Genomic DNA, 17,474 nt, shown 5'->3' with positions numbered 1-17,474 from the left:
CCCGTTGCTGACGTTCTCTATGACGATCTTCTATTTCCTTTTTGTTCGTTGCCGCCGTTCGTGGTGGATCATGGACGGTGTTGATATAGGGCTATTTGGTGGGAATTGTTTGATATTAGGCATCCCAAGGGACATCTGTATGATATGGGCGCGCAAAGTCCTGCAGATAGATAGACTATGAATAATCTTTATATAGGTAGTTGTGTCTTGCGGTGCAATGGGGTATGGGCGCGTAGATTGATACACGCGGCCTGGACGGACAGCAATAAGACCGAGGTGATAGGTAGCTTGTAGACAACGTCAAGAACGTTGAAAGAAAGAAAAACATGTCTCAAGTTGGCCTGACGAGGAGACGAGGGCAAGACCAGGTCGACGTGGGGCGTGACAGGACGATTGCCCTGAGCATTCCGCGGTGGTGCCTCCGTCCCTGGCGGACGATACGGACCTTCTCTCTTCCCACCTCCTCTCCTCCGCACCTCAACTCCCATCTTCTCCCCATTCTCTCCCCATCCCCCGTCTCTGGCCCGGTGGACGTCTATTTCTTGTTTGGCCGTAGCATGCTCGTTCCCGTCTTAGCCCCTATCAGCCGCCTATACTCCTGATAAGACGAGACTCCGTGTGCATTGGTCCCCCAGGTCAGCTTTTTAACCGGAAGCCACACGCTCCCCGCGTCTTACGAACCACGCCATCCTCAGATTTGCTCGTGTTTACCTCCTGTGACGGCTAGATCTTGTCAAGCTATTGCCCTTCTGCCCTCTTTCGCCAGACCATCCCTCCCAGGCGTGGGATGGACACTCAACCCCAACGACTCCCGTCCGGCGCGTCTCCTGCGACACCCGCAACCCTTCCGGACCTGAAGAACCACCCGCACGAGCCCCGTGACGACACAATGGCGTTTGAGTACACCGAACAGCTCCTGACCCCGGAGAACAGTCGCTCCGAGACATCCAGCAACAACGAAAACGCGTCGACTGAAGAAAAACCCACCCTCCGCCGGAGATCTACACGTGTAGCACGCGCCTCGTTACAGAAAGCCGCCGACCTCCGCAGCGGCCTCGACACAGACACGCCGGAGACGTTGTCCCCGGCAGTTGAGAATGCCCTTCCTGTCACAGATGAGGTCCTCGCCGTCGCCGGCAAGAAAACGCACGCCGGTGCCGTAGCCGCCGCCTCCGTCTCCTCATCCCACCTCCGACACAGCATCGCGGTCATGGAGTCGTCGCTATGGAGCGAGACTCACCTCGCGCTTGACACAGCCGAGCCAGAAGACCACCCAATGGCTCCCGATACCCCCGTCTCGAAGTCATCGCAGGAGTCGCCCTCGGAAGCAAACCCGCCCTTGCAACAGCGCACGCTGAGGAAGCGTGTAGAGCGAGTATTCAGCAAAGAGGGCTTCAATGGCAGGGAGAAGTCCTCCGGTCCGACAGACACGCGAAAGGACGCGCCTTTGCGGCGCTCGTCACGCGTGAGCCTCCTGCAGAAGGCCTCGGATTTCGTCGGCCGTGCGCAGAGCGTTCTGGGTAAACGCTCCCGTGGCGCAGTGGAGAAGGGGAAGGATGACAGTCGACGTGCAAGTCTGCGGCCTCGTCCTGCTCCCGTCAAGGAGGAAACGCAGGCTCCAAATAATGAGCCCGCGACAAAGAGAAGACGCGTCTCTGAAAGCGACCTGGCCGCGAAGATCAAAGAAAACGAGGAGAAGCGGGATGAATCAACTACGCCGGCCCCTGTCACGCGGTATCGGCCGAAGCGCTGGTTAGCTCATGGTCTGTACGCGGGCCAGGAACCCGTGAGCGCGCGGCCCCTGCAGAACAAGAATAACAAGACATCCAAGAGAAGAAGCATCAGTGGTGCGCGACGGAAGCTTCTCCCGCTCCCTATGTTTGCAGGGGATCGTCTTCTCCGACAGGGCAGGGATTTTAAGCTGCCCTTTGACATCTTCTCGCCGCTGCCTCCTGGCCAGCCCAAGCCCAACGAATGGAGAAAGACCAACAAGAGTAAGTGTGGTAGAACCACGCGGTGGATAACGGCTAACAAATCGTAATAGACGTCTTTGTTGGAGAGGCTGGCAGCATCTGGAGAGCAAACAAGGACCTGGAACTGTCCAAGTGTATGTGCACGGAGGAGACCGGCTGTGACGAGAACTGTCAGAATCGTTATATGTTCTACGAATGTGACGACGGCAACTGCAGCTTGGGCCCGGGGTGCGGCAACCGCAACTTCAACGAGCTTAAGCAGAGAACCAAGGCTGGCGGGAAGTACAACATCGGCGTCGAAGTCATCAAGACGGCGGATCGTGGGTATGGTGTCCGCAGCAATCGCACGTTCGACCCCAACCAGATCATTGTGGAGTATACGGGCGAGATCATCACTCAGTCAGAGTGTGAGAAACGGATGCGGACGATTTACAAGAATAATGAGGTTGGTTTCTCTATTTTTGTGGTCGACCAGGGCTAACAGATTGCCAGTGCTACTACTTGATGTACTTTGATCAAAATATGATTATCGATGCCACGCGTGGCTCCATTGCACGCTTCGTGAACCACTCCTGTGAGCCTAACTGCCGCATGGAGAAGTGGACGGTTGCCGGTAAACCGCGCATGGCTCTCTTTGCTGGTGACCGGGGGGTTATGACCGGGGAAGAGTTGACTTATGACTACAACTTTGAGTAAGTGTTCTCCATGAAATTTTTGTACAGGGTATTGACGTCCACAGTCCCTACTCGCAGAAGAATGTTCAACAATGTCGCTGTGGCTCGGCCAACTGCCGTGGAGTGCTGGGCCCCCGGCCTAAGGAAAAGGAACGTGCAAAGGAACTTCGAGCCGAAGCTAAGAAGGCCGCCTCTGCGAAGAAAACGAGTCGAAAATCCTCTAGCACTAGACGAAGGATCGGGGCTGTCCTTGATGGCCCTACGTCCCGCATTACCAAGACTCGCAAGCGTGTTACGTCTCGGTCTATCAAGTCTGGTGTTAAGAAGGCCATTTCGCGGGTACGTGGAGCCGCGAAAGCCACGACCTCACGGCGAACTACTGCCCAGAAGGCCAAAGACGATGCGAAGGCATCGAAAAAGACGGGTACGACTACGAGAGCCCCGAGACGCCGAGCGAATAAAAAGGAGTCAAATGAGAAGGTCAAACTGCCTAGGGTCAGAGCCACCAAGGCGAGAGCAACAGTCCGCGTCCGAAAACCGGCCCAGAAGAATGAGAAGACCGAGGCAAAGGCTACTCCTGGTCAGTTGACGCGTCCCTCGGAGAAGACCAAGGCCAGGATCCTCGCCACGGTGAAAGGAGCGAACGCGCGAAAGCGCACCACGACTAATAAGAGTCCTGCTAAACAGTCTCCCCGGGCTAATGCCTCGACCCAGCGTGCGAGAACTACATCCAGGTCCCCCAGAAAGCCCAAGGCTTAAGCGACCTTACATGACCTACTTGCACAACCCACGGACAGACTGGTCCTGCTATGCCTGTTCTCAACAAACTGGGGCAGTTTATAATTTATAGTCCTCTACCTTGTTGGATGTCTTGGACTCGTTATGTTTATCCTTCTTGTTTATGTGAACTTTCTTTCGTTCCCAATGTGCTTGCTACAATGTGGGTTTCTGGCTTCTTGATGAGAGTTTGTTCCGGTTAATGGGCTCCTGATCACCTTGTGGTGTGCAACTGGCGTACTGTTTGGAAGTGCTGTTCCTGTCTATCAACCATGGTTTGCAGAATTGGTGTTGTGCGTTGCTTTCGAGTTTGCTGTCCGGCTGATGGGATGAGTTCTATCTTGTAGTTTTGCTAGGGTAATGAACATGCAGATTGGACTGTCACTTTTCCAGAGTAACTCGCTCCACTCTTATTACCAGGATGAAGCTACACCGCAACCATTCACATAGCGCCAACGCCCTTACACGCCGATATAAGAAGATACGCAAATTCATCAACCAAGCGCAGCTCCCCAGCTTCCCAGTCCCGCACGAACTGGTCATACGTTACAACATCGCGCCAGCGCGTGGATATAAGCGGCCCCGTACTATCTCCAGGGTCCGGCGGGTCAACGTACGGCTTCGAGACGGGCAACGCCACAATCTGCCGAAGAAGATAACACGTCTTCCACCGGAGCACATGGCGGATCTCGCGCGCAAGGTACGAGACCACCACGACCTTGCGCGCACTGTCGCACGCATGCCACAAGCCCCGCGCCTCGTCCGCAGACACGAGCCCAACCTCAACGAGGGTCGCCGTGGACTGGCGGGTCGCCAGTTCCAGGCTCTCAACATGGACAGTCCGCAGTGCGAGGAGAGTCTCTATCTGCTCCGCCAGACCGGTCGTTACAGCCGTCCCCCCAAAGACGGCGATGATATAATACAAGAGGATCGCGCAGAGCTCAGCCAGCCCGTCCTGCAGCACGGCGGGCGGCCGCCGCGCGATCAGACCGTCGACCTCGGTCTCGAGGAGCTGCTGCGCAAACGGAAGGGCAGACTCCTTGCGGAGTTTGTGCGCGGCGCACACGCCGTACGCGGCTCGTAGGGGCGGCGGGAGATCGCCTCTGCTATCCGCTGATGGGTGCATGAAGAAGGCTGTCCCGTGGTGGAGGAACGCGTCGATCTGCGTGAGCAGAGTCGTTACGCAGAACTGCCAGGTCGCGTGGTCCTCGACCCGCGGGTAGAACTCGAGGATGCGGCGGTCGAAGGAGATGGGCCACGGGGGTTCGGGGCTTGGTTCTGTGGGTGAGAGGCTGAAGTCATCGACTAGGGCCCAGATGTTGTCGTGATTCCCTGCTATGGTGCTATTTGTGGGGTCGGCTGGGTTCAGAGCATCCTCGTCCTGTTGACTATTTGTCAGAGGCGGATACGGATATCGACACGCCACAGACCGTTGCGCGCAGCGGTGGCAGGTCGGGAAGGCCAGGTCGCATTTCCGCTTTGCCGCTACACACGAGGCGCACGCCCTCTTGCGGAGAGACATGGTCCCATCGACGGAGATGATATGTAAGGATGAAGGTGATGGTGGAGGAATCTTACTATGTCGCTGCGGAGATCCACTTTTGTCCGCTGCGGCGGATGTAAGTGGATCCTCACCTGCTATAGTTCGTCAGCAACGTATGCTAGTATGTAAGCCTTGTTGGATTGATAGAGTAGAAGATAGTCTGCGGACCGCATGTCGGTGATATGTGGGCCAGTTGCATCTGAAGCATTGCGCGATAAAAATGTAGTTGAGCGTAGGCAGTATATATACATCTCTCTTTCCAGCAGTCCGTGGCATAACTCAACCCCAGAACACAATACCATCTCCAAGCACCATTGAAATGCCCCAACTCCAGAAAGCAGTCATCACCCGCAGCCCAGGCCAGGCTGAATTAATCACCAACCGGCCTCTTCCCGCCCTCCGCGATGGCTATCTCCTCGTGCGCACCGTCGCCGTGGCCCTGAACCCCATCGACTGGAAACGCCTAGAGAGTACGCCCGCCCCAGAGGCGACGATGGGCCACGACTACGCCGGCATTGTTGTCGCAGTCGGTGCCTCTGTCAACCGTCCGTTCCAAGTGGGAGACCGGGTCTGCGGGCTCGTCAATGGCGGCGACGGCACGCAGATCGAGAACGGGGCGTTTGCCGAGTATATCGTCGTCAAGGGGGACGTGCAAATCAAGATTCCGGACGGGGTCAGCTTTGTCGATGCGGCCACGGCAGGTGTTGGGATCCTGTCTGCTGGACAGTGCCTGTATGGCCCGTCGGGACTGGGACTGCGGTTGCCGGGCGTTGGACAGGGTCAGTCGGACGGAGAGGCTGTGTTTGTGTATGGAGGGAGCACGGCATCTGGGCTGTGGGGGATGCAGTTTGCGAAATTGTTTGTGACATCCACTACTACCTGTAGATCGATTACTGACAGTGAATAGATCAGGCTACACGGTAGTCACAACATGCTCGCCGCGCAACGACGACCTCGTCAAGAGTTACGGTGCAGACGTGATCTTCGACTACCATGATCCGAAATGCGGTGCCAAAGTCCGCGAGCGGACTGGGAATGCGCTCAAACTGGCATGGGACACCATAGCCACCGCCGAGTCAGCCAGAATCTGCTCAGAGGCAATCGGCTCTGCGGGTGGAAAATACCACGCGCTTCTGCCTGTGCCAGGCCCCCGAGACGATGTTGCATCGGCATTTACGGATGCCGGCACTGTCACTGGAGAGGCATTTGAATATGGGCCTGACAGAATGGTGATTCCGGCCATGCCTCACGAGTTCGAATTCGCGGTGCGATGGGCTGGTTTGGCGGAGAAACTGTGGAAAGAAGGGAAGTTGAAGACTCTGCCGGTTGAGATGGGACACGGGGGTTTGGAGGGCGTTCTAGAGGGGCTAAAGATGTTGAAGGAGAACAAAATCAGCGGCCGGAAGTTGGTGTATGTTGTCTCGGATACTGTGTAACAGTCGGTTGATTAGGATTTAGATATATGGAACTAGTGGGACTAAATGTATTGTCTAAGCAATAAAACATCGTACATGGTGACATGCTACTACATCTGCAGAACTGTCTCTCCTGGCACGAGGCCAGCCCACCTCCAGCATGCCTCCCAGAGCTTGTTCTGTACGCCTTCATCTTTGCTAGCCGCCGCAGCATCCATTTGCCTCTGGCCGACGAAATATCCCCTCTTTCCCTGGAAGGATGGGCTGACACTCAGGGCGACAAGGTCTCGTCCAGCATCTTCGGTTGTGCGGAACGACTTTGTCAAATGCTTGAGAACCGGCATAAGGAAGTTGATGGTCGCAAACAGACGCTGGGTGGACTTTTTCTGCTCTGACTGGGCTCTCGATGATGGAAGTCCGCCGGGGTCCATGGCAGTCGCCGTGATATGCGACAGTGAAGGGCTCTATACACTGTCAGTTATCCATTGAAGATCTCAATAATCCGGGCAGTAGTCTTACCTCCAGAAGCAGTCTGTTGAGATGGTTCATAAATGTGACGTTTGCCAGCTTGGCCGTCGCATACCTCTGGAACCCGCGATCATGAACGAGACCTGGCGGATCCGCCCGAGGCTTGACGAGCTCCTCAATGTCGTCCGGAAACTGGGCCACCAGCGACGACAACGGGTTCGCATTGTTCGAGTCGTGTGTCACCGAGCCGAGCATGACAATGCGTCCTGACGTGTCCATGCATTGGAGCAGCTTCAAGACCAGAAGGTAATGTGACAAGTGGCAGACTTGAAATGTCGCCTCGTAGTTGTCCGCGGTGAACTTTTGGCCTGCCTCGAGCGATAACGTGGCCGCGTTGCAGACAATCGCTGAGATGCGTGGGAATTTCTCTGAGAGCACATCACGAGAGAGCTTCTCTGCGAAGGAGCGTACACTCGACAGCTTTCCCAGGTCGAGAGCCTGAATGTACACCTTTGCCCTGGGGTATCTGGACACCAGCTGCTCAAGTCGGGCAGTGTTGGCATCGGTCACTGGGGACGGGTCTCGCACAGTGGCCACCAATGTATGCTGAGGATATGATTGGAGGAACGCTTCGACGAATCCAAGGGCTAGGGAGCCGTTGGCACCAGTAATGAGCACTGTTCCAGCCATTGTAGAGTTGTCGCTAGAGATGATGAGAGGGGATCACGGTCCATGGCCCCGAGGGAGGCTGTTTATATAGAGCCACATTAGCAATCCGCCGTGTTAAGTCCGATATGTCCTGTTCTACAAAGACCGAGTAGAAACAGAGCGAACAGAACGATAACAACGACAACTTCTGCTTCTTGGGTCTATACAACAAGCCTTTCCGCTTTGAGCAGGCGCCAGTCTTGGCTATATTACCACAACTGGTTAGTGCTTATGCTTCAGTCCGATTGCCACATTGTATACCCTCCATCCATCCATCATTCCCCCATCAACTGTCTGGCCTCAATATGCCGGAGATACAATTTATCATCGCGTCTCCTCAATCAGTGGGGTCCGGCGCATCCGAGTCCCAAAGGACGATGGCGCACTCGCACGCCGCCCGCTCCGCCCACGCCAGGAAGAGGCGCTTACGGACCATCCAATACCAGGCCCAGAAACGGCACTCCTCTCTTGTTAGCATCCTGCCCGCCACTCGGGCAGACCCGTTCATGAGCTTTGCCCGATCCTTGGACCCCATTGAGCCAATGCTCTTCGATCACTGTATGTCCAGCCCGTAGGGTGGTTGTAGCGCAGTGAGAGTAACACTCCCGTCCAGACGTGACCGTTGTCATCCCGCTCATGCGCTGCATGGAGACTGCAAGCGGGTTTGCTCGCCGCATGACGACGATCTGGGTGCCACGGGCGATAGCGGAAGCGAGTCTGCTGGATCTGCTCTTTCTCGCCGCGTGTCGGCATTTGGCTGCGAGATATGAAGAGAAGGAAGGGCGGTACTTCGACCGACTGGCTCTGCAGTACAAGCTTAGATGTCTGCGGTCGTTACAGGATGCGATCGTGTCTGACACGCTGTTGCTGAGTGACTCGACCATATCACAGGCTATCATGCTGGCGTACGATGAGGTAGGGAGTCCTTCATGAGCGGGATATAACGTAACACTGACATTGGCTAGCTGTTCGTCTGTGACGAGACAATGTTGAAGCATCATGTCCAAGGGGCGATCAAGATGGTCGAGCTGAGCGGCGGGCTTCAGTCTCTTGGCCTGGATGGTCTTCTGGCCCATTTTCTTTCCAATCTGGTTTGGAAGACAGAAGAAATGACAGGTCTTTGGTTCAGGATACCCTCGGACAGTCAAACAAATCAGGGTTGAAGTTATACATCCTCTAGCAGTGTATCATGCATTTACTACTTATAATATAGATGGAAGAAGGGAGTATGAAGCCTCAACCATGCAACCACATCGGGTGAACATCCCCGACGAAATATAACCAGACTAGCTGTCTTCCTGGACGCCGCATTTCGGTGAGGCGCTTACTGGATTCAGGTAGGACCCTGTCCGACTGTATCCTGCAATGGTGACGACAGACATCATACCACCTGCAGGACGCAGTGGATGGTGGCTGGCCTTGGCATAGCCAAACGCAAGAAACGGCGAGCAGATCCCTGTCTGCCCAGCAGCCATAGTAGCCATATAATATAGTTCGCTTTGACTCGTGTCTTGCGTACAGCCTCTCGGGTCGATGCTCATGGAGATATACTGACCCAGCAGCATCATCCCGGCAGACCGTCCTTCATCGCAAGCATACCCATGGATAATGCGAGCTGATCCGGCCAGGCTGGTAGCCGATTGGAAAGCCTTTCCTTGGTGCGCATCGGCACGAAAGGCGCCATCGACGGCGCAGGAACCACGTCCCACGATGGTAGCGTAGACACTGTTGGAGCCATGGACAGCCGACGAGCATCAGCCTGAACCAGCACAATCATCTGGTCCAGGAGTGCGAGAGCCGACTCTGCTCCATGAAGCGCAAACTGCCTGAGCTTCTGGGCCACCGCGACAGGAATCAGCGCAATCAGGTCTGCTTTCGTTTTTAGTACCCTGTCCTCCAGGGGTGCAGGAAACTCCGATTCCAGATCTTGCCTCAAGGACTGAAGCCTTCTTTTACACAACACAATCTCATCCAGCAGGGTCTGGCGCACGGCGCTGTCCGGCTCCCGGTCTCGGATCACACCGCAAGTCCGCGCATACAAGCCCGGACACTCGGTGACCTCGACAAAGATCTGCTCGGACAAATCGCCCAGACGACAGCCCTTCCCTCTGGCATTCTCGTCTATGATGGTCTGCGACAGCACGGAGCGCCATTGGGGCTCGGCCAGGAAACACGATTCGCCCCGAACAAGAGCATCGGCTACGATAAACGACTTGAAGGATACCAGCAGGGTCCGGCCGAACCCGCTACGATGCGCCTCTGGTCCGCGCAGGCGAAACAGCGTGCTGATGCCGCGCGAATGCGTGAGCCAGGACTCTGTCGTCATGCCGTCCAGCATCTCGAAGAAGCCGAGCATAACGGCGATGGCAAGTGTCATGTCGGATCGCACCGACCGCGGGTTCTGCAGCAGATCGCGGAGTCCTCGCAGTGCACGGCCGTACATCGACCGACTGCTCGCGATCTTGTTCTCGTCTTGGTGCTGGTTGCCCAGGTGCAGCGTGCCCAGAGATCGAATGCTCCAGACGAAGGGGTCCAGGGTGGATTCGGCGTGGCGACGGGCGAAACTCATCCAGTTCACCGCGACGCGCGTGCTGTACGAGTAGTAGAGACCTGGCACGGTGGCATCGATGAAGAAGCTCAGGACCTCGATTCCCTGCGCAGTCAGCGCTTTCTGCATGAGATCTGGCGCCACCAGCTCGTCTACATTGTTCTGCTGTCGTAGAGGCCGCTTGGCGGGTGGTCGTGCCTTGGGCGCATTCTGATCTGGGACGATGGAGGGCTTGGAGGTGATCGCAGAGTCTACTGGTCGTTCGCGCTGGGCGGGCGTTGTAACGGGAATAAACCTGAGAGGTTTCTGATATCCAGGGCACTGTATACCTCGACGCTCGCAGCGTCGGCATGCTGGCCGCGACTCGTCACACTGTGTCCAGAATGATCGATTAGCGCATACTTCTGTCTTGTACTGCCAAGCAGCTGCGGAGGCTCATCTTACCTTGATGCGACGCTGTATACAAGTGCGACAGCCTGTGCTGTATGGAACTGCCACCATGGCCGTGGAGTCGGTGTGAGACGTGCTTACTCCTGCCTCGATGAAGAGAAAACAAGGGTTACGGAGGTCAGAGCAGACATGAGGCTGAGATATGCTCCCCCGCCCCAAGGATGCCAAGAGTATAGCCCCTTTTATAGGCGGGGATAGTTCCATGCCATTCAAGCGAGTCGGAATACGAGGCTGATACACACTAAGGCAAGAGCCTCATTGTAGAAGTGCATCTATCCAGAGACCTCTAAAAACTCACGTAGATTGCCCGGTCGGTACCCGGATTCAATCATGCGGTCAATGACAGATTGGTGAATGTGGTGGTGAAAGGGAGTCTTTCTCCGATACCGACCTTCCTCCGCAGACTCCATAGAGCGCCCCAGCACATCAATGACACAGAGCGGAAATAATTGCGCCATTTTGTCTAAAGATGCAGCGCCCAACAGACGTGAGAGCCGGTTCCGATACTTCATGGAGGCGAAGCTAGGCGCATCATCTGTTGCAGAAACGCCGTCCCACTTCAGGGATCTGAGCTCACTACAGAGGAGCATGCCACAGGATGTCACGGCGTTCATGTCTTTGAGTTCGTAGTCCTTATGCTTGGCGAAGTATTCCTATAAAGTGCCGTGGTTCAAGATGAGACCAGCGTCTTCGGCCTGTTGAATCATCCACATGAGCGGGAAAAAAACCAAGATCAACACTTCCATCCAACGTAGCCTGCGCGTCAGGCTCGCTGGGTACAACGCCTCCAATGTCCTAGACTAGTTAGCACTTCATATTTAGGCCTCGGAGCTGAAAACCTACAGCATGCTTAGCCTTCGGTTGTGGCGATTTTGTCGCGCTTCGTCGGATTGACTGCATCCTGGAAGGTAACCTCGTCGTTGCTCCATCGTTGGTAGAGAATGGCGTAGCGGAGTCCCGGGCTATGGACTTGCTCCTCGCCGATTTCAGCGAACTCGATATATGGAGCTCAGGTTCGAATGAGTCTCATGTTTTTTTACGTGGCGTCGTCAAAGTTGCGTCACTTCTGAAGAGCACGGCTTCCGGCGGGTTGTCCAGCAGATCGCGCAAGGCTGTCGTTCGTGGTTTGGTTTGGTTGGTTTCAGCCGCAGCACGCGACTGTCTGCACCCTACGATTCCATAGATCTATCTATAATTGAACATGTCTTCAGTCCCAGATAAGGTTGATATAGGAAATCTAGGAGCTGTGAAAACTCTCAGTCTGTACCTTCGATGTATTCGTTTTGCTAAGGTGTCCGTCCAACTCCCCCAGCTTCGACTGAGCTGCTGAGGTTCTCCAACGTATGCTTCCATCTACCTCCAGCAAATACATCTCGTGACCGCGTTTTGTTTGCTGCTTCTCTTGCATACAGAAGGGGTGTTTTCCCCTCCTTATCTCTTTCAGCCAGATCGAAGGGACTATTTTTCCGCAAAAAGTCGATGACCTCCTTGCTCAACGAACCGCTCATGGCACCATGGTGCAGAATGGTTTTCCCACTATCGTCCCTTGCCGCCAAGTCGACACCGTGATCTTTGAGGGCCTTCAAAACGCCAGGCTCGGTGCTATGGCTGTGCATTGCCAAGTGTGCTAAATTTTGGCCTTCGGAGCTTGTCCAGAGGGCGTCAGCGCCATGTTGCAAAAGGAAACAACAAATCTCTGTCCGGTCTCCCAATCTAAATCCTCGAAGATGTAGGCTGAGTGGAGTGTCCCCATCTTGGTCGACATCGGTCAAACTTGTGCCGTGACGCAGGAGGATGGCAATCATTTCAAGGGAGCAGGTATTGGCTGTCAAATGGTAGTGCAGTAAATTCCTTCCTCGCGCGTCCCTTTCAAGACAAAGACGCCGGGCGGCCAGTTGTTCGTCCATACCCAAGATCACTCCGACAGTGTCATATTTATTGGCGGAAACAGCATAGTGCAATGCACTGAGGCCCTGAAGGTCCACGGTGGTAATGCAACAACCTTTGCCAAGAAAGTTGCAGGCAATGGTTGAGGCGCCTGATTTGCAGGCAAGGCGCAAAGCAGTCTGGCCTTTCGCATTGCGTGCAAAAATATCAGCTCCGGCCAGAAGTAGCTCGCCAACGATAACTTCCGAGTTGCAATTGCCATACTGAACTGTGTGAAGAGGGGAACAAAGTTCAGTATTTCGGATATTCACATCAATAGTGGCTCTTGAAAGAAGGGACTTGACTACTGCCAGCCGTTCTTCTTCGATATACTGGTATATTTCCTGTGCTTCTTCTCCTTCATAGTCAGAGATGAAGTCGGCAGAAAATTCCACATGCCACCTGCTGTCAGTCCATTCGTCGTCATCAGGCAGAACGACACCATATCGTGGTAGCCGTGGGCTGCTTCGTGCCTTATATATGCTTCTCCGCAGGGCGACATGTAACGGCGTATCCCCGTGGTAGCAGCGCGCGTTTGGGTCAGCACCTCTATCTAGAAGGTATTCGGTCATCACATTATGGCCAATGCAAGCTGCAAAATGCAGAGGCGTGAGCCCAGTAGCATCTTTGGTTTTTCCTTTGACAACCCCAGTCGTCCGGCATTCCCAATGGGCTCTTCTCCCAGAGTCAATGGTTTTTGCCCAATACTTTCTCTCAATTCCCAGATTGACGTCTGCGCCCGCCTGAAGAAGAGAGTCTAGAATAGAGGTGCTTCCCGTTCCAACTGCGTAAAGCAATGGGGTCATGTTTCCCACATCACACGTCGTGAAATCAGCACCATGGGATAACAGCAAGTCTGTCATCAAACTAGCCTCAGGCCGGGAGGCAATTGCCGTTAAATGTAATGCATTCCGGTTCATTGTATCTACTGCATTAGTCAGGGCTCCATGAGAGAGAAGCTCTTTTGCAGCCTTTACTCTCATATCTACCGCAGCAGTCAGTAAGGGTGTCTGCCCTTGTATGTCCCGAGCGTCAATCATCGCACCGCATTTAACGAGACGTCGTATCAATGCTGGATTGTCTTGGCTTGCAGCGTAATGCAGGGCAGATTTCATGTCCATATCGGTTGCATTCACATCGAGCCCTTCCTTTAATAGTAGCTCAACTGTGTGCTTCTGCCCATTTTTCACAGCCCAATGTAACGCTGTCTGCCCAAAGCTGTCTGCTACATGAGGACCAAAGCCTTCTCGTAGCAATTCCACGACCTCTTCTTTAATGCCGAAGAAAGCCGCAATATGGAGTCCAGTCACCCCCTCCGGTATTTTAAGGGTGCCAAAAACCCCTCGCTGCACGAGTAAAACCTGTGCAGCGCGGGCAATCTTTTGCTTGTTTCGGAGGAATCGAGCCGTGATATCCTTGACTTCAGGGTATGCCACCCTTGCATAGTGTCCCCAGTATTTTGCAGCGTAGTCGTAGAGGCAGTTTTCCTCCAGCTGCTGGTTGTATTGTATCCAATTCTCGGCAGGCTTGCTAGAAAATTGATCGTAGCTCAAGTATGTGAGCAAAACGGTGGAGATATATTGATTTGCACTTGGGAACCATGATGCCCAGGATTGCTCAAAGTACTCTTGAGTTGTGTAGTGGACCAAGCGAACGACGTCGCTTTGTTCTTCATAGACTATCAACCCAGTACAAACGTCTTTTGCCAGTTCAATGTCCGGCAAGTTTCGTGGATTAAGCGCCGATGAATTGGCTGTAACAGCAAGAGCATGTTGTAGTTCCAATTTTCGCATGGGTCTCCGAGACTGGGTAACCCAGGTGAGGACTTGGATAGCGAGCTCACTGTATTCTTTCTGCTGGCCTTTGATTCTCTCCATGGCATTGTCATATGATTCATAGTAAGCGCGTGACCCTTTAGGGAGTCTCTCTAACGCATCATCAATCTTCATGGCGCTGGTCATGTACCGTAAGGACTCTATGTGGAGTTTTGCAAGAAGGAACCTGGAACAATCGTTAGCAATTTACCAGCATGGGCTGGCTTTCATGGACTTACATCCCGTCAGTCGTGTTGATAATTGCAGTGGTTATCTGCTCTTTCAGCCCCCGAGTCTCTTGCACGAATGCCGGAAAGCTTGATAGTTGATGTTCAATATATTTCCTCACATCTCCCTCTGTCGCACGGATCTCCAATATACTGCATCCTCTTTTCTGCAACTTTTCTGTTACTTCAGAGACATGCCTTGAGGTCATGAAGAGATTTGTATTGGATCCGTTCTGGAGTCTAAACAGCCGTGAAATGATGTTCGAGCGAGTGCCGTCAGAAGCCTTCAATTCGTCGAGTGCGTCAATTAGGATGAAGGTTCTCGAATAACCAGCAACAACATCGCGTAGTGTATCAAATATTTCATCAGGCGAGGGAAATGTTCCTCGGGGACTGTGGTGTCTGTACAAATTGATCACGGCCTCGGGCATGGAAAATTGGGCCAACTGTTTAAGTATACTCCGAAGCAGGTCTGTGCATGATACTGACTGCTGATAGCTGCAAAACGCGAATGCAATTCCGACGCTCTTATCATTTTGGAATTTGCGACAAAGGGAATCGATTGCAAGTGACGTGGCAACGGTCTTGCCTGCTCCTGGGATGCCGGGACAGAATAGTGTCTGTTTATCCCGGTGTAACCAAGCCTGGAACACAGTTGAGTCTAGGAGCCATTCAACGGTTCCTACTTCGCGTTGACCGATAGTGGCTCTCTGTTGAGGCCCCTGATCGATGTCACTAAGCCAATTAAGGATTGGGTCGTCCTGCCTGTCCAGCATTGACCTCAGCACTGAGATATCTGTTTCGGTTCTAGATACGGCATCAAGGACTAGCCCATCATTAAAAGAATACCAACAAATGACTTGGACTGGACAGAGACTAACCGTCTGAAAGAATTTTTGCAGCGCTTTTTTTCTGCCTCGACCGTCTTAGGCGCGATTCGGGTTAAAAGCTCTTTTGCATACATGGCAGCTGTCATCGCGGCATACCCCTGCCAGTCCTCATTCTTGTGACTATCCGAGTAATCACATATGCCACGGATGACAAGACAAGGAAAGTGATTCATTAATCCGGCAGCTTCCATCTCAAAGCATAGAATGTCTCTTTCTGCTGAAATTTTATCGCGGATTCCAGCATCTTTCATCAACTGGTTCCCCGAGGCGATCAGTCCATAATGGATCGTTGGGTTGTCCTCGGTTTCAGCCCTTGCTCGTCGTTTTATTAGGTTTGATGGGTCGCTTTCACATTCACTGGCTGCTCCACAGAGTTCTCTGTGTGTAATTTCGGGCTTGAATAGCCGGTCACTGACGGGATCTGGTTTCTTATAACGCCGTTGCAGTCTTGGCTTCTTTTGAAGAAGGACATTGATGGATTCTTCAATTCTATGCCCGTCTATTTCATGTTTGGCCCTGATTCCCCTTACTGCGGAACGCATATAGCCGGTGGGTTATCAAGAACCCTTGTGCATTGAAGACTTTGACCCTGGATAGTCTTGCCAAAGTCGTACTGAAATACGCCGCCCGTGCCATCACGGGGCGCACTCACGACCACATCCCCTAGTCGAATATCATGCTTCATTGGTGCACCACCACCAATGCCAACCATGAGACCTATTCTGACAGCAGGGAAGCTGTGTACCATATCTTTTGCAACAGCTGCTGCAGTCGCCGTGCCGTACTCCCCATCAGGCAAGACTGCAATGACAACGTTGTGTTCTCCAATTCTACCGAGGGTGTAATCATTATTGTCCCGATCAGAGACGCAATCAGGACCCCCGTGTTCTTCATCAAGGACGACTTGAGCGGCGACGTACTCTGTACTTAGGGCACATATCCAGCCAACTGTGTAGTCACTTGCCTCGGGCATCTTTCTCAGGCGACGGTACGGTCAGGGCAGGGGAGGACAGCGTCAGACGGTTGTAAAGACGAGTTTTGATGGGTTACAGGAGAACCCAAGTGGAATATTATTCTCCTAGATAACGTTGCTGAATGCGCAGGAAAACAGAATGAACTGAAGGGATATCGAAATTTTTCTAGCTTATGAGGTTGAATCGTATGACAGCACTGCCACAACACGAGGTCACTCCTTCCAGCCAGTAACTACTTACCCAGTAGCCGCCCATGTTATCTAACCTCATCCTAGACGTCAATATCTTCGATTCCACAAGGCAAGTTCCTTCGATGATTGGCCATGGCAAAGCCTTCCAGCTTATATTTGCAGGTTACCCCGCAACATGGACTGCATTCTTTAGCGACATCTTTTATCGAGTTAAGTTATGGTAAAGATATGTATAACTTGACCATCCACGAAGCCGTAGAACGACAAAAGGTCTAGTAGTTCTCACCTACTCCTGTCCTTCAGCCGTCGCTATTGTTTGCAGGTAACACGGAGGCTGGGCTTTGTAGGATTCATCATGCGCAGGGGTGCTTGTAACCACCTAACAGCTCAATAGCGTAGGCCAGCAATCCTGGCGCCAGACATGTTGACACGATTGGGCAGTTTCCTGTTACTGGATATATACGGAGTATGCCAATGCCTCCAGTTCAGCTGAACCCCGCCCGGGGGCGGCGCGTTTACATTACTCTGATTCTGGATCTGCGCACTTCAAGTGCTTGTCCGCGCAAACAGGTACTCTTCATACAAAAGACCTTAAACCAGCTTCCGTGAGGAATACACGGAGGACTCCAGAGGACGACGAAAATATCGGGAGATCACCACAGGCCGATACAGAACGGAGTATTAGTGAAAATATGGCGACAAATCCCGGGTTGACGAATCTGGAAAGGGGGCAGATAGCGAGGCTCGCACGCAATCTCTCCAAGACCAATCAATAATGTATTGAGGCAGAGACCTGATTAAAATGCCAATCAGATTGACATGCAAGCAAAAGGCTGTGATGTGGCAGCCCTGCTTGCTTTTTCTATGCCATATTTTGAAGTACCTGATTGTCTTCT

General features: G+C 53.3%; 7 protein-coding genes across 7 annotated transcripts; 3 read left to right on the top strand and 4 right to left on the bottom strand.

Annotated features, from left to right (window-relative positions):
- Nucleotides 1-889: 889 nt before the first annotated feature.
- On the top strand, nt 890-3,406 carry ATEG_08776 (putative histone-lysine N-methyltransferase (Ash1); the record flags this gene model as incomplete). Its single annotated transcript, XM_001217361.1, has 4 exons — nt 890-1,994; nt 2,045-2,418; nt 2,466-2,665; nt 2,713-3,406. 4 exons carry the CDS (start codon nt 890-892, stop codon nt 3,404-3,406), a joined length of 2,373 nt encoding a protein of 790 aa, XP_001217362.1.
- Nucleotides 3,407-3,866: 460 nt separating this feature from the next.
- On the bottom strand, nt 3,867-4,946 carry ATEG_08775 (uncharacterized protein; the record flags this gene model as incomplete). The annotated part of the gene is made up of 2 exons (XM_001217360.1): nt 3,867-4,812; nt 4,918-4,946. 2 exons carry the CDS (start codon nt 4,944-4,946, stop codon nt 3,867-3,869), a joined length of 975 nt encoding a protein of 324 aa, XP_001217361.1.
- Nucleotides 4,947-5,286: 340 nt separating this feature from the next.
- On the top strand, nt 5,287-6,461 carry ATEG_08774 (zinc-binding alcohol dehydrogenase family protein; the record flags this gene model as incomplete). The annotated part of the gene is made up of 3 exons (XM_001217359.1): nt 5,287-5,825; nt 5,875-6,378; nt 6,440-6,461. 3 exons carry the CDS (start codon nt 5,287-5,289, stop codon nt 6,459-6,461), a joined length of 1,065 nt encoding a protein of 354 aa, XP_001217360.1.
- A 31-nt stretch (nt 6,462-6,492) lies between these two features.
- ATEG_08773 (uncharacterized protein) lies at nt 6,493-7,540 on the bottom strand (the record flags this gene model as incomplete). The annotated part of the gene is made up of 2 exons (XM_001217358.1): nt 6,493-6,846; nt 6,902-7,540. 2 exons carry the CDS (start codon nt 7,538-7,540, stop codon nt 6,493-6,495), a joined length of 993 nt encoding a protein of 330 aa, XP_001217359.1.
- Nucleotides 7,541-7,863: 323 nt separating this feature from the next.
- Nucleotides 7,864-8,819, top strand: ATEG_08772 (uncharacterized protein; the record flags this gene model as incomplete). The annotated part of the gene is made up of 4 exons (XM_001217357.1): nt 7,864-8,116; nt 8,172-8,473; nt 8,524-8,649; nt 8,772-8,819. 4 exons carry the CDS (start codon nt 7,864-7,866, stop codon nt 8,817-8,819), a joined length of 729 nt encoding a protein of 242 aa, XP_001217358.1.
- A 303-nt stretch (nt 8,820-9,122) lies between these two features.
- Nucleotides 9,123-10,607, bottom strand: ATEG_08771 (Zn(II)2Cys6 transcription factor; the record flags this gene model as incomplete). Its single annotated transcript, XM_001217356.1, has 2 exons — nt 9,123-10,478; nt 10,551-10,607. 2 exons carry the CDS (start codon nt 10,605-10,607, stop codon nt 9,123-9,125), a joined length of 1,413 nt encoding a protein of 470 aa, XP_001217357.1.
- A 1,235-nt stretch (nt 10,608-11,842) lies between these two features.
- ATEG_08770 (uncharacterized protein) lies at nt 11,843-16,386 on the bottom strand (the record flags this gene model as incomplete). Its single annotated transcript, XM_001217355.1, has 4 exons — nt 11,843-14,483; nt 14,536-15,288; nt 15,405-15,725; nt 15,944-16,386. The coding sequence occupies 4 exons, from the start codon at nt 16,384-16,386 to the stop codon at nt 11,843-11,845; spliced, it is 4,158 nt and encodes a 1,385-aa protein (XP_001217356.1).
- Between the last annotated feature and the right edge of the window lie 1,088 nt (nt 16,387-17,474).

The sequence above is a fragment of the Aspergillus terreus genome, genomic scaffold (assembly GCF_000149615.1).
Source record: "Aspergillus terreus NIH2624 scaffold_13 genomic scaffold, whole genome shotgun sequence".
Lineage (NCBI taxonomy): Eukaryota > Fungi > Ascomycota > Eurotiomycetes > Eurotiales > Aspergillaceae > Aspergillus > Aspergillus terreus.
This window is presented reverse-complemented; position numbering and strand designations above follow the sequence as displayed.